Source organism: Lates calcarifer, linkage group LG12, assembly GCF_001640805.2.
Source record: "Lates calcarifer isolate ASB-BC8 linkage group LG12, TLL_Latcal_v3, whole genome shotgun sequence".
In the NCBI taxonomy this organism is placed as follows: Eukaryota; Metazoa; Chordata; class Actinopteri; family Centropomidae; genus Lates; species Lates calcarifer.
The window spans coordinates 23,550,486-23,565,509 of record NC_066844.1 but is presented as its reverse complement, the minus strand read 5'-3'; the positions used below and the strand labels follow the sequence as shown (position 1 = coordinate 23,565,509).

The window sequence follows — 15,024 nt, the reverse complement described above, 5'->3', positions numbered from 1 at the left end:
TCTGGGACACTATTTATTTGTTTATGTTAGTAACACATGGAAAGTTTTTTTTTCTTGTGATAGAACATGGTTCCCAGTTAAAGCTGTGTAACGATGAAATCATCCAGGCGTGTCTGCAAGGCAGAGTCAGCGGACATGAGCCAGCAGTCCAGTGTTGGGGGAGAGACAACACTGTAGTCAGCAGCACTGGATCTACACAAGAAAGACATAAATGGTCATACACAGTATCTTTGTGTACCAGAATAATAATAAGCTTTAATATATGAACTAATAATATGTAACTAAATGTACCTGGTAACATCAACCTCCTGGTCTTTGATCTTCAGTTTCGTTAAGGGGGTTTGCTGCACCTCCTCATAAACTGGTGGCTTAAGAGCTGGACACAAAGTGGACAAACAGTAAAGAAGTGACACTGGAAAAGCTGGGACTTAAAGGAGCACAGTTAAAATATTTGTCTCTTTTAACTATTTCTTCATCAACCACCACGGCTGCGTGAAAACTGACTGAAAGTCTTGTTGACCTAATATTAAAACAAAAAAGCAAATGCAGCAATTTTGCAAGCTGTGCACAAGCCGTACATACAAACACACACAGCCTGCTCACCCACCTAAAATTCCTTCAGCATTGTTGGCAGATGGCTGCTGTCTTAAAACCGGCCACAGGAATTCCTTCCCGTCCTTCTCATGAGTTAAGATGATGATGCGTACGTCGCCAGCTGCAACATCTACTTCCTTGTTCCTCCTGATTACTGTCACACTAGAAAAATATACACCTTGTCTCAACTTTCTTTTAGATTGTTTTTAAAGGCCCTGCACACTCATTTCACTTAGACTCACTTTGGCACTTAATAGGAACACCTTTCCACCTGCTTTTTCATGCAATTGTCCAATCAGCCAATCACGTGGCAGAGGACCATGTCAGGTCCCACTCCTGTCAACCAAGAATAGAAATCTGAGGCTGTGGGCACAGGCTCACAAAAATTGAACAGTTTAAGGCAAGAAAGGTATAGCCTCCCTTGTGTCAACAGTCCAGGCTGGTGGTGGTGTAATGGTGTCAGGAATGTTTTCTTGGCACACTTTAGACCCGTTAATACCAGTCATCGTTTGACTGCCACAGTCTATTTTTACTGGCCATACACTTTCCTTTATTGCTGCAATTTACCCATCCTGTAATGGCTACTTACAGTATGATAATGCAACATGTCACGGAGCAAAAGTCATCTCAAACTGGTTTTATGAACATGATAATGAGGTCAGTGAATTTCAGTGAAATCCATTACAACTCTTTTAAAATGAAGTAGAAAGGGAGATTGGCAGCATGAATGTGCAGCTGACAAATCGTCAGAAATGATGTGATACAATCACATCACGTGTCCAATATCTTGTGGAATCAATGCCACAAAGAACTGAGGTTGTTTTGAGAGCAAAGAGAGGCCCTGTCTGCTGTAAGTATGGTGTTCCTAATAAAGTGCTCAGTGAGTGTGGCTTGGCTGAAGAGTGGCTAAGCTACGGACTCCGTGCACCAGTAAGAATGATAAAGGTGACAGGAGAGAGAGGACAAAACAAAGTCTGCACACTTGGACACGCTACTGAAAAGAGCTCTTTATCCAAAATAATTCAAATCAGTTGTGTGGGTGTCCCATGGGTGCGCAGGTTCCATAATGTAAGCGTCAATAGTAAATAGAAATTTACATTTGTCTATAATAGTGAATTAACATCATAAATGTTGCACTGAGGAGGTTTAAAGGAAAAGTTAAACATTTTAGGTTATGCTAATTGGCTTTCTGGCTCAGAGTTAGATGAGAAGATTGAGACCACTGTCATGTCTATACAGTAAATATCAAACTAGCTTACCTTAGCATAAGGACTAGAAACAGAGAAACAGCCTAACTCTGTTCAAAGGTAACAAAATCTGCCCGCCAGTGCCTCTAAAGTTCAGTAGTTTGCATATTGTATCATATTTGTTTAATCCATACATCAAATCATGGTGACGATCTCTTGGGAGCAATATAAGCGAAGTGTTAGATTTATACTTTAAGTATGGACATGAGGGTGGAATCACTCCTCCTCTCTAACTCTCAGCAAGGAAAACAATTAGAAAATGTCGAACTATTCCTTTAAGAGTCACTCTGATGTGACTGTAGGCCACACACCTGTCCACACCACTGTCATCTTAGCATGACCTGACCATAACAATGCAAAGTCACCTCCCAGCTGTGATGAGCTCCTCTCCAGTGTGGCGTGTCAGTGCCTCTCCATCACGTACAGTGATTTCACTGGTGTCAACCTCGACATGCTGGTCACTTTTGAAGTGGATGATGATCTTTGTGAAACCGCCATTTGCTACAGAATCAAGCTCACCGTTCATAGACAGCTCTGGCAAAAAAAAAAAAAGAGAACAAATGTAACTCAACACCACACTTCAATCAAGAGAGTTCATGTGGACTGATACACACTATTTAACTGACACTAAGATTCTGAGGAGAAAAATATTGATGGCACAAAGAGGAACATTACTGACCCCTGTTGGGATAGTGAAGTAGTTTAAGGCGGATATTTCCAGTGACATCAAAGCAAAGTGGGAGAGACTGATTCTCAGTTTTTAGCAAAAACCTGTGGGAAAGAGGAACTAGAGAAACACAGAGACACAAGTTACAAATGAAAACACGTGGCCTCATCATGCCCTCAGAATCATAAGATCTGAGGAACTCAAATGTTTAAAACGTTTAAAAGTTTTAGTCATACCTGTGTAAAACCTGAGCACAGCCCTGTGCAATATCACTAAAATGTTAAATAATTCAAAATTGTACCATAATTGTACTATTTTAAAGGAAAGTGTAGGGATTTTGATTTTATAATTAAAAAGATTAGACAGACTACATTGAAAATACAGGTTAACTGCATGAGCAAAATTATAAAAGAACCTTTTAATGCCTCAGCTTTCTTCATGTCGGCCTGGGTTGTGTGGCTCTATATGGTAAAGAACTGCCTGAACAAGTGATTGTGTGCCAAGTTTCTAACCCTAACCCTAAGAACAATTAAAAAAGAAACAAAACTATGACCTGTCCAAGAACGAAAGAAAGCTGAAAAAAATCATCTTGTGCAAGACTGGTATCATGGAGGATGAAATCTGTATATTACAAAAATAAAAGAAAGGAAATCTCCCTAATGAAGGGTATACTGACTTTTGTTGAAGTTGAGTCTTTAAAATGGATTTTTCATTTCATTATAGATTAATGAGTCAAACATATGTTTTTCAAATCACTTCAGTGCCTCATTCTCTTTGGGCTTCGAATAAAATCAAGTAAAATTGTATTAAATAGACAGGATTTATGATGACATAACATTTTTGTGATATTGTCTGCAACTGTACTGTATTGTAAGTTTTGTTGTGTACAGTGTATTTGTAATATGTGTTAACTAAGAACTAATTCATTAACTGATAATAAACTACATGAGGGAACAGAGAAAGAGAAAAAACTATCTTGGTATATTTGTCAGGAACTAATAAATGCTACGATACCTGATAGAGTTAATAAAGATTAATCAACTAGCTGCAATGATGAGTCAAAGGAAACTTCATAATATATTATCACACTTTCTGCACTATTTTGTAAAATGTTCTCATGCAACAACAATAGATTCTATATGAACTATACCATGAAATACATTTATGTTATACTGTACCAGTGGCTTGTGTGGCTGCAGGACTGCTCATGGTAGCTGCAACAGTGTTATAATCCTGATAATCAGCATCCAAGTCCGCCCCAGCAATGAGCAAGAACTCTACACAAAGCCAGTTATATACAAATATGTATCACAACTTTTTGGGAAATTGCATTAATTGAAGATGATTTAGTGCTCAGAAAAAAATATGATAACAATTGTAAATCAAAATGAAACATGCCATAATTTGTGTGTTTTTTTAAACATTTTCACCTACAAATATATTTTTATTTTGGAAATCTATGAATACAACTTTTTTTTGGAACCTGTATCTTAAAAAGTTCTGTGAATAAACATCTTATTTTTAATTGTAGCCCAAACAAAAAATCTTTTTTTTTCATAACAAAATTTGGGTATGTAAATATAAACAAATCTGTTTGGTAAGTTGGAGTAAAGACAAATGAAGAGAGGTCAGGTTAAATGACATAAACATTATAGAGCACCTCTGGAAAGGAGGCTATACTTTGTGCCCTGTGTGTTTCTCTCCTAATTACTAAAATATCTCAAAAACTACCAAAAAAGACTTGAAGAAATTTGGTTGAGAGTTTAGGCCAAAGGGCATAGCAGAACTCAATAGTTTTAAGTGGAAATTCAGATCCAGATCCAAACTCAGAATCTGCATCTGTTGGAAAACCTTTGCAAAACTTTTTTAGTTGATAAATATTTAACATAACATAATCTGAAGACTGAAAAACACCTCCTCCTATAATCGATTGTCTTTCTCTGTATGCCTCATGATGCAGATGTAGGACATTTATATTCATTTTTCCATCATTAGCCCCCTTCAGATCATTAACTACGACAGGGGAAGCAACCAATAAAAGAGCATGTAAGTTGAATTTTAAGGAAATAAAAGTCAGCACATAACATCTGCACCTACATAAATCATATCTATTCAACTCCACATTTGCCCCCATGTCCACCTTGCAGTGGCTCTATGTCCGCACAGGGGAGTAGCCAAACCTTCAGTTTGAGAATCACTGATTTTGACTGACTGTCCAGCTCTGGTGGAGGCTGTATGTTTATTAGTTTAACATGTGTGGTTGATGTCTTAATTACAAAAATTGAAGGATGGGTCAGAACTGGCCCTGACATAAAGGATCACCTGGTTCAGCAAGACGAGGTGGTAATGCTGCACGTTGAAAAACAACACCGCCAAAACCTGCCCCGCCGCCAAAACCTGCCCCGCCACCAGCAACTGGATAATTAGCTGTCAAATTTAAAAAATACACATCTGCTACTATATGTGAAATATGAGACTGTAACTTTACATTTTGAAAAATGTTTCAAAAGCATTTTCTACAACAATTTATTTTTAAATGCAAAAGAGACATAGCTGAGCATTTTCCACACATATCGGGACAACTTCCATCATGATTTGTGATTGGTGCAATATCTTTGCAAAAGAGACTGCTGAGGCTCTGGCCTTCACCTGGTGACCACAGCTGCCAAAACACCAAACCCCTGCACCTAAATCTTGCAGGTTGTGAGCACACATTGCTTTGGTATCATGTCACTTCCTCTCAGGATCATGTTATTGTTATCAATATGCAGTTAAATGAGCCAAAAGCTGAAAGAAATGATAATTTGACCTATCACTAGTCCCCACAGTGGGTATCAGGCTGTGCCGTCATAAGTCTGCTGGGCCCCTTTGGAGGCAATTCTGTTTTCCTTTAAACCTTTAAACTATAATCCACTTTTCCCCTGTATTGCTCTAGTCGATCATATGGAGGCAGGAATGTCTGGCTACTACGCAAATGCACAAAATTACTTTAGCCCGCTACTCTGACTGATCTAATGAATGCTGGTAGCCACGCAAGTTAAATTAGCTTAAGGTTTGTCGCCTATCAGCAGCAGCTTCGCTCCTTCTGAACGGAACTGGCTAATATTCACCTATAAGCTGCAAAAGAATATCTGCATCAGTTCCTTCATGTGCAGTGAATGACTCCATGACACCTACCTGTATCCCAAATGCGGCTCTGCGTCTTCTGTTTCCTAGCTTTTTTGGCACCGCCTGAGGTATATTTGCATTTTGGAAATATCATAAATCATATTGTACTTCAGCAGCAAAATTATGTATTTCTATAGCACCTGCGTCAATCAACTCCATCCACTGGCATGACTGACATTTCACATATTTAACTGATGTTGACAAGACATGCAGATAGTGAGGTTGAGCTTGTTTGTTTTTTCTGTGTAGTAAATGTGTGCCTTCATTTTATGTTTTGATTTGTTCTACTGTCTTATATTATTATAATTATAAATAAAGGATATAAATAATGTGTATTTCACTGTTCTGTTCTTGCAGGCGTGGAATAACCCAAGACTTAGTCACATTTCTAGAAACTCAGATGTCAGTCAAGAAATGTGAACACGGCCGTGTTTTAAGCTGCAATATCTCTACATAAAGCAAAATACAAGCAGTCTTAAGTGCTAAAGTTGAATACAAACAGTGTTATAAAGGAACAGCTCACTTACCCACAGGGAAGCTAGGAGAATGATGTACATAACCGCTTGCACCCCCTGCCGTTGACGCACAGAGGTTTTAAAACAAATAAAAATTTGCAATGACACGACAACTGTAACATTTTGGTTGTGATTGAAATTTACACATATTTGGATTTATGCTCTGATCTTATTAGGTCAAAAAAAGGGAAATAGGGGAAATAGAGTCGTAAATTTCTGAATCAAAACTGCAGTGTCACTTGTTATGTGCTCTTTGTTTTGTTGATGCAGCAAGTGCCCATGATACAGACTGTATATCTATCTAAATAAAATCTTTATTAAAAGGAAGATAAATTCTAATAACTCATAATGACATCTCCAGGATAAATTTCCAGTTAATGTGTCCTGTATGTGCATGTGTGTGTATGTATGTATAATTATTTCACTGTTATGTTCTTGCAGATGTGGAATAACCCAATGACCCTTTGTCACATTTGTAGAAACTCAGTCAAGAAATGTCAACAAAGTTATCTTTTAAGCTGCAATATATCTACATAAAGTAAAATACAAACAGTGTTATAAAGGAACAGTGCACTTACCCACAGGGAAGCTAGAAAGACGATGCATATAACCACTTGAACCCCCTCCTGTCAATGCACAGAGGTTTTAAAACAAATGCAAATTTGCAATGACACAACAACTGTTTTCATGTAACGTTTTGGTTGTGATTGAAATTTACACATATTTGGATTTATGCTCTGATCTTATTAGGTCAAAAAAAGGGAAATAGAGTCATAAATTTCTGAATCAAAATTGCAGTGTCACTTGTTATGTGCTCTTTCTTTTGTTGATGCAGCAAATTCCCATGATACAGACTGTATATCTGGGAGATCTAAAAAAATCTTTATTAAAAAGAAGATAAATTCTAATAACTCATAATCACATCTCCAGGATAAATTTCCAGTTTATGTGTCCTGTATGTGCACATGTGTGTATGTATGTATAATTATTTCATTGCTATGTTCTTGCAGATGGGGAATAACCCAATGACCCTTTGTCACATTTGTAGAAACTCAGATGTCAGTCAAGAAATGTCAACAAAGTTATACTTTTAAGCTGCAATATCTCTACATAAAGTAAAATACAAACAGTGTTATAAAGGAACAGTGTACTTACCCCTAGGGAAGCTAGAAGGACGATGTGCATAACTGCTTACACCCCCTCCTGTTGATGCACAGAGATTTTAAAACAAATGCAAATTTGCAATGACACAACAACTGTTTTCATGTAACGTTTTGGTTGTGATTGAAATTTACACATATTTGGATTTATGCTCTGATCTTATTAAGTGGAAAAAATGACACAATAGGGGAAATAGTGTTGTACATTTTTCAATCAAAATTGCAGTGTCACTTGTTATGTGCTCTTTGTTTTGTTGATGCAGCAAGTGTCCATGATACAGACTGTATATCTGAGAGATTCAAAAAAAATCTTTATTAAAAGGAAGCTATATTCTAATAATGACATCTCCAGGATAAATTTCCAGTTTATGTACCCTGTATGTGCACATGTGTATGTATCTATAATTATTTCACAGTTATGTTCTTGCAGATGTGGAATAACCCAATGACCCTTTGTCACATTTGTAGAAATGTCAACAAAGTTATCTTTTAAGCTGCAATATCTCTACATAAAGTAAAATACAAATAGCATATATAGTGTAAATAGGAATAAAGCTTAGTGAAATCCATCCATACATAATGTGCAAAGATGCAACATCTGTCTTCATGTAACTCTTTGATTGTGATTCAAAATTAGTTGTATGCTGGTGTATGAGAAGTGTTATACATTTCTAAATCAAACTGATTAAGTTTTTTTGTTGGTTTTATGTAGTTTCATTCAGTGGAATTTATAGCAACAATTCGTGTCGATAATTTAATTTCCTGCTTAAATTTCCAGTGTAGTGTATGTATGTATTGTATAAAACTGAGAACACCCCCGTGTAATATCACTAATGTGATATATGATTCAAAATGTTGTCAACTTACAGTAACTGTATTATTTTGCAGTTTCAGTGTAGAGTATTCGATCATGAAACAGTGTCGTCAATTTCACTATATCGCAATTACAAAAGTGTCTCAACACCATCGTTGACCTGGACGGTAACAAACAAGTGGTCTTCTGGGCAAAGCTGTAGTTTTGTCTCAGTGGAGCAGAACAAAAGAAAATAAGAACTAAAGACACCACCGTCCCATGTGTGCCCATCATCCTTTGCGCTCGCCTGCCTCTTCAAATCTACAGCGAAGCTGGCAGATGTTGGTGTTGGAGGCAAAGGAGAACAGAGCAGGGGAGAGAGAGACGAAGCCTTTGAAACTGTGGATGCTCCAGCATCTTTTAGATCTGACAAGTGGAAGCACTTTGGTTTCCCAGTGTCATGAAATGAGAGGTGACAGACACGTCGGTGGACACAACCCACACTTTAAAATTAATACCTTGTTCATTGTTCAATGAACATTTTTTTTTCCAAGCCTTTGATTGCCTTTTTCAAAATATCACAATAAATATCGTGCCGTGAACTTGTTATCGAGGTATTACCAAATCGTTACATCCCTATTAGATACATTACACTGAAAACATTTGGCCCTAAAGGTACAAACTCAGTGCAACAAAAGTGAGTACACCTGTGACCACTACAATAAATTGGATTAGATTTGATGAGACTTCATATAGGTATAAGAAGGTATAGGGAAAGCTGTACTACTAAAAACAGAAGCGCAGTGGCCGTCGACAACGGCACGCAGTTTTTACGCAACCTTGCATTGAACAACTGGTGGGTAAGAGCTTCTGACTCTATGCCTGTTTGTATGCCGCATATGTATATATATATATATATATATATATATATATAGGATATAATTATTACACAGATCTACAATAAACCTCACCTTAGTCACATTTCTACAAGCTCAGTTCTCAGTCAGGAAAAGATGCAAAACCGTCCACATACAGTGAAATACACAACGTGTAGTTTTATCACAACAGAGCGACAGAGCACGTTTGTACCTATCTCCTTATGTCATGCCTGCAGCTGAGAGCAATTCAACTATAAGTTATTTTGGCTGAGAACGAAAATAACATGAAAACAAAACAATTTATTGGCTAATCAAGTAATTCTTGTTACTTAATTGACTGCATTGCAACTGCACCACCTGATGCCAAATACATCAATAAATCAACTTTTGTCTGGAATAATAAATCCCCCTGAAAAATAGAAGCTGAACGCTACTGATTTGGCAATAGATTGTTTTGTTTACATTTGAGCTGCTCACCTTGACTCCTTTGACTTTTCAGCATTGTTAATTTATGGTGAGCAGGCACTACAGAACCCTCCAGCTGCGGGTTCTCACCTTCCTTGGGTTTATGGAGCACAGCCGTGTCCTCTCCCGGAGGCTTGGTGACCACCATGGATGTGAGTGGAGTCACGAAGCTGTACTTCAACGACAGCTCCAAGGCCTCTTTCTTCACTTGCTCCTTCTCTTGACCAGATAACTGCAGCCTGCGTCATGAGTTGTGTATGTGAATCATATGTTTTAAACAGGACAGATGACATGACAGTAAGGTGTGACAGAACTGTTTGCATATGCGTCCTGCCAAGATTGGGAAATATTTGATAGATGATTGAAGTCATAGTAAAATCACTAATCGTTATCTGTTTCAAGCAATTTAAAGATGTCACCCTGGGCTCTAGAAAATTGTGATGTGTCTTTCAAAATATTTCCTTACATTTTATAGACTCTGCAATTAATTGATTATATATAGATATGTGGGTTGCAGCCAACCAGCCAACAAGAGCAAAGAGAAAAGATGGCCGACTTCAGACTCACTCTTTCTCCAGAAGCTGTTTGACTGTGAGGTAGGCCCAGACCCTCTGGATGTGGCTGTCAGATGATGTTCCAGTGGACTCTGTGGTGGCGTTTGTGTCAGAAAATGTCACCCTTTTGGTCCCCTGTCGTAGTCCAAATGAATTGTTATGGATACACAGGGGACTTTCACAAACCTTTCACAAGATTACAGCTGATGTGCAGTGTGGATTGATCCTCACCGAAATGGCCACCACTTGTGGGTTGAAGGTTTCAATGTCGTTGTCAGTGATCTGACCGGCCACCACAATCTCAGAGCCATTATAATACTGGCTAAAGTTAGTCTGGGTTAGATTGGTCCCACCGATATAGATCATCGTCACATCTGTCAACAGAGGAGTGGCCACCTCCTCATAGAAACCCTGTCGACACACAGTGTGGATACAACATGAATGTATAATCCCTTAATGGCCAACCGTGCTCGTCAATCTATGAAAATGTAGCATTAGTCATAACACAAAGGAAGAGCAAGCAATTCAAAATACCTTCAGCTGCAAATCAGCATCAGAGTCTTCATAAATCCGTCGCGCCACACCACTGTTCTGCAGCGACATCTTCTTGAGGAACTCAAAATTTACATCAAAGCCAAAACCAAGACAGTAGAGTGGGAATTTCCCTGCAATGGCCTGTCTCACATTTGAATGTATGGCTTCGAGATTTGTCACCCCTGCAAAGACATAACACCCGTGGCTTAAAAAGAGCTAAAATTCCCTCACACAGTACAATCAAACAACCATCCAACTACTTATCCTTTAGGGTCGTGGGGAGGTAGACCCTGGACAGATCACTGGTCATAACTCAAACAACTATCCAGTGATAAGTAGAAGTTACAGTGTATACATAATTAAATTCTGTAGACATTAATTGTAAATAGTGTTAAAATGTCCATGATCTTTAAACACCGGTGGATTTTAGCTAGCTGACAGGAGGAGGTACTGAGAAAAAGACCATAGTCAATCCAAAGACAGTCAGATCATTTGAAAATTGCCTGTGTTGTTACAAGCCTCGTTTTTTCTTTTTGAAGTAGTTGTGTGTGTGTGTGTGTGTGTGTGTGTGTGTGTGTGTGTTAGATTATAACCTGTCGTTGGGTCTCCATCAGTGAGAAGTATAAGGATAGATGCTGAGCCCTCTCTGGGATGTGCATTCAACATATACGCTCCTTCCAACACTGCTTTGTTTATGTCTGTGGCTGAAATAAGACAAAAAAATGTTTAATTACCGTCATTCTGCTGTACCAATGTTAACACCCCAAAATAAATATATATATTGAAAAATCTCACCTCCTCTATCCATAATACCCTGTGCAAATCTCTTGGCACTATCCACGTTTGCCTGGGTGGCTTGAACCAGTTCTCGTTTCCAGTGAAAAACTGCACTGTCGAAAGTGATGAGACCAAAGAAGTCGTCCTCTGCCAGGTCACCCAGGATGTGGATTAAAGCTATTCTGGTCTGACAAAGAAAAATATGCATCATTTATGCAACTTTTGTTCAATTAAAACATAATTTAAATCACCCCTGTTTCATGTGTGTTCTTAAACTGTGCACTTTATAAAGCTGACTGTAAAAATAACACACAGTAAACTAAAGGTAAAACGCTTCTGCCACAAACTCAAACTGTACCTGTTGTATTTTTCTGCCATGCATGGAGCCACTTTGGTCAATGACAAAGACAACGTTCTTTGGTATGCGGGGAAGACTGGAGGGAGCAAAGTGATGAACAAAGTACCCATCCGATGTCTTAGGGGGAGTAAGAAGGTTTGATTGGTCAGAAAAGACAGGGGAAGAATACAATATCAAATAAGGAAGGACTGAAAGGTTATTTCTGAAAACTACTAAAAGACCAAAGTCAACAGTTTTCCAGGGTATTAACTCTCGCTGTACCTTAATGTCTCCCAGTGAGTTGTCCCTGTTGACATCATAAACAATGACCAGATCTCCATTCAAACCCTGTTCTCCACAGCTGTCACATGTTTTCTGTTGGTCCTCTGTGGGGTAGAAATACACCCACGCCTGCAAACAGGACAAATCAATGAGTGGTGGGTTTTGCTGGTCAAAAAGATGAGGCCTCTGCATTTCATCAAATTTGATTAAATCTGTCTTCATTGACAATGCATGATGTTGATGCTGCTGGTACAACTAACAATGCAGTGTGCCACCTAACTACAAAGTGCAAACTGTTGCAAAAGAGCATTTAAATATACTGTAAATAAAAACACTAAGCAGAAGATAAACCTACATAACCAAACAAACAAACAAAAACAAAAACAAAAAACAGTCTGCATTACATTTCTTTAAGTACACCATATTTCACATTTAAAAAATGACTCTATAGTCAACTAGGGATTTTTTGTGTGTGTGAAAAATTGTATTTCGGTGTTGTGGCGAAATTTGGTCCAAAAACTTTTTTCCTCAGTGAGTGACAGCTCAGTGATTTCTCGATTACAACACTGGGAGGCGCACCATACAGCCAGAGGGCTCGTAAAACAGCCACTATTTACTAAACATCACCAAATCAAAGCAGAAATTTGTACAATAATTCAACAATTATCACATTCAAACAATACTAATGTATATTACTCTTTGACTCATACCAAAATGTTAAATAGTATCGAAAAAACTTTTCATATCTCACCATTTGATTGCGCGAACATTTCCTTAAGACGTAATTCAACTTTGAAAACTTTTGACAACTTTACTTTACGTTGCGCGTCCCATAAATCGGCGCTGGTTGTCGTAAAGATTCATTCAAATTCCCTCGGAAAGCGGAGAATCTCACGTTTCAGACAGAATTTAAAGTCCACCATAAACGGTTCAAAAGTTATTTAATGTATTGAATAAATGGGTCGGAGTAAGAAAGCAAATGAGTTAAACACAAATTAGATTTTTTAAATTACTTTCACAGACTGTGTAAACAACGCTGCCTCTTTTTTTTTTTTTTTTTAGAGTTATATGTTTCTGCAGGGTTGTTGTGTTGGACTGCATTAGATAATACAGATGTACCTAATGATAAGTGTATATATTGATACAGTCTATGGTCACTTTGTACTGTACCTGTTTGTCTGCATGTGTTTTGGTGATGGCATTAGCCAGAGCATTGGTGCTTAGTCTTCCTTTTACCTCCAGGAAATTGATGCTGGCTCTCTCGTGAATGTACACATCAACCTGACATTGAGAATGAAATAGTTAGAAACTCCGACCATGGAAGATGTTGTTACCCCAACATTGTTTTCCTGGATGACCACTGAGTAGAAAGACTCACCTTGAAGTCTTTGACAGGCTGCATGGGGCGAGCATGGATTTGCAGCTCATACTTGCCAAGCTTGCGTTTCAGCAGTTCCTCATATGTCAGCTCAAAAGTCACTTTTTTGTGAGCAGCAATGGTCACGGAGGTTTTAAATTCCTCCATGGTCCTCCCTACAGAACTGCGACAAAGGTGATTATCACAGGATTAAAGAAAACGTGACCCTTTAAAATGGAAATATGTCCTCTTGTGACCCCTCATCACAGGTCATGGCCTTAGTGTGGGTGTTAATTGTTCAACTGAAGTTCAGCTAAGAGGATTTTAGAGACCTGAGGATTCCCAAAAGGAATCCCAAAAGTCCCAAAGTACAACATTAAAACCACCAACAATAAACTGATCATTTGATCCATGTACCTGACAATCCCAGCGCTTTCACCACGGGACACAGCCTCAGTGTACTGCTGCTGAGCTTGCTCCTTCTCTTTCACAATACCATCATACGCCTGCCCATCTATGAACCTGAAGAACACCAGAAAAAGTTCTTGTTTATATACATATTCCTGAGTAGCCCTTAATCTTTAATGTGCAATTCTTTATGTGCAAGGTCATTCTTGCTTCTCATACATTCTGAATTTACTGATGAAAGCATTCTTGGGGATCTGGACATGGAATTCAATTTCTTTTGAGGCATCCATGCGATTGGCCACGCGGCTGGTGATGACAGTGGTGGCATACCGACTGCTCACTGTGGAGTTGATGTGAAAACTGTAGATGTCCCAGTCATCCTGAGCAAATACAGAAGGCACATTTCACAATTTAAAAACAAAAAAACAAAAAAAACAGGCTTCATTGATCGCTGGCTGACCACCAGCTGATCAAAGATCATTTGATGGTGAACAACAAAGTATTGGTGGGTGGCATCTGTGAAATCTGATTGGTCTAACTGCAGAAACACCCCATGCTCATTAGTTCTCATTTTGATTTTCCACAGCAGTTTGCAATTCACATCACATAGCACTGACTTAAGTTCATTCCCTGAAGACCTTAAACTTTCCCTTAACCCTTACACAGGATGAACCCTAAAATGTAATGATTTTTGTTATCAGGACCCTGTTTTTTTGTCCCTAAAAGCGAGTTGAGTCCTCCAGCTGAGACTGTATGAACAGATTTATGTCTCCACAGCATGACTAACACACTCTCAAACACACACAGACAGAGAGCCAGCAGGTCCTTCAACCTGCTTCTTTTTGATGTTTATCAGAGGCAGAGTTCAGTGTGTTGCAACTGGCAAAATTGCTGAAGTACAAAAATCTTGAGCAGAAGATAAAAGATATCTGTTATAACTGTCTGTGCAAATTAATCAGCAGTAAGATATAAATACATATATTCAACAGACTCTGTTTCCTTGCAGTGTTGCTCTCTGTCTTTTAGCTGTTTTTGGCCTTACCTTGTTTGGCAGTGTGGTAACCAAAGCCAGCAGCAGCCCAAGGAGGGTGATTTGCACCACAGCTCTCTCCATGATGGCTCCCACCAGAGTGCAGCCCAGGCAACTGAAACTGTCTTTTAAACTCAGACAGACAAGGACAGCATTAATGTGTACATAATTTTTTTTAAAAGGGCAAACTCTTCATTCTCTCTCTCGTCCTCCTCCTGCATACGAGACAAAAACACACACAAACATACTCCCACCCGC

At 38.5% G+C, this 15,024-nt stretch overlaps 1 protein-coding gene across 10 annotated transcripts; it reads right to left on the bottom strand.

The window, feature by feature from the left end:
- On the bottom strand, window positions 1–14,976 carry LOC108886538 (inter-alpha-trypsin inhibitor heavy chain H3). 10 transcript variants are annotated; one of them, XM_018681457.2, is made up of 24 exons: window positions 14,779–14,976; window positions 13,956–14,116; window positions 13,746–13,850; window positions 13,350–13,512; window positions 13,142–13,252; window positions 11,972–12,100; window positions 11,711–11,827; window positions 11,371–11,539; window positions 11,169–11,279; window positions 10,576–10,757; window positions 10,273–10,452; window positions 10,055–10,176; window positions 9,500–9,726; window positions 7,347–7,394; window positions 6,770–6,817; window positions 6,204–6,248; window positions 5,686–5,739; window positions 4,831–4,935; window positions 3,687–3,785; window positions 2,521–2,628; window positions 2,207–2,375; window positions 608–756; window positions 292–376; window positions 1–192 (listed from the first exon to the last, which is right to left on the bottom strand). In XM_018681457.2, the coding sequence occupies exons 1-24, from the start codon at window positions 14,848–14,850 to the stop codon at window positions 78–80; spliced, it is 2,874 nt and encodes a 957-aa protein (XP_018536973.1). In that variant the 5' UTR covers window positions 14,851–14,976; the 3' UTR covers window positions 1–77. The 10 variants fall into 10 exon arrangements, with proteins under 10 accessions (XP_018536973.1, XP_018536976.1, XP_018536978.1 ...); XM_018681460.2 differs by having other exon boundaries at window positions 9,578–9,726; window positions 14,779–14,975; XM_018681462.2 differs by lacking the exon at window positions 4,831–4,935.
- Window positions 14,977–15,024: the final 48 nt, after the last annotated feature.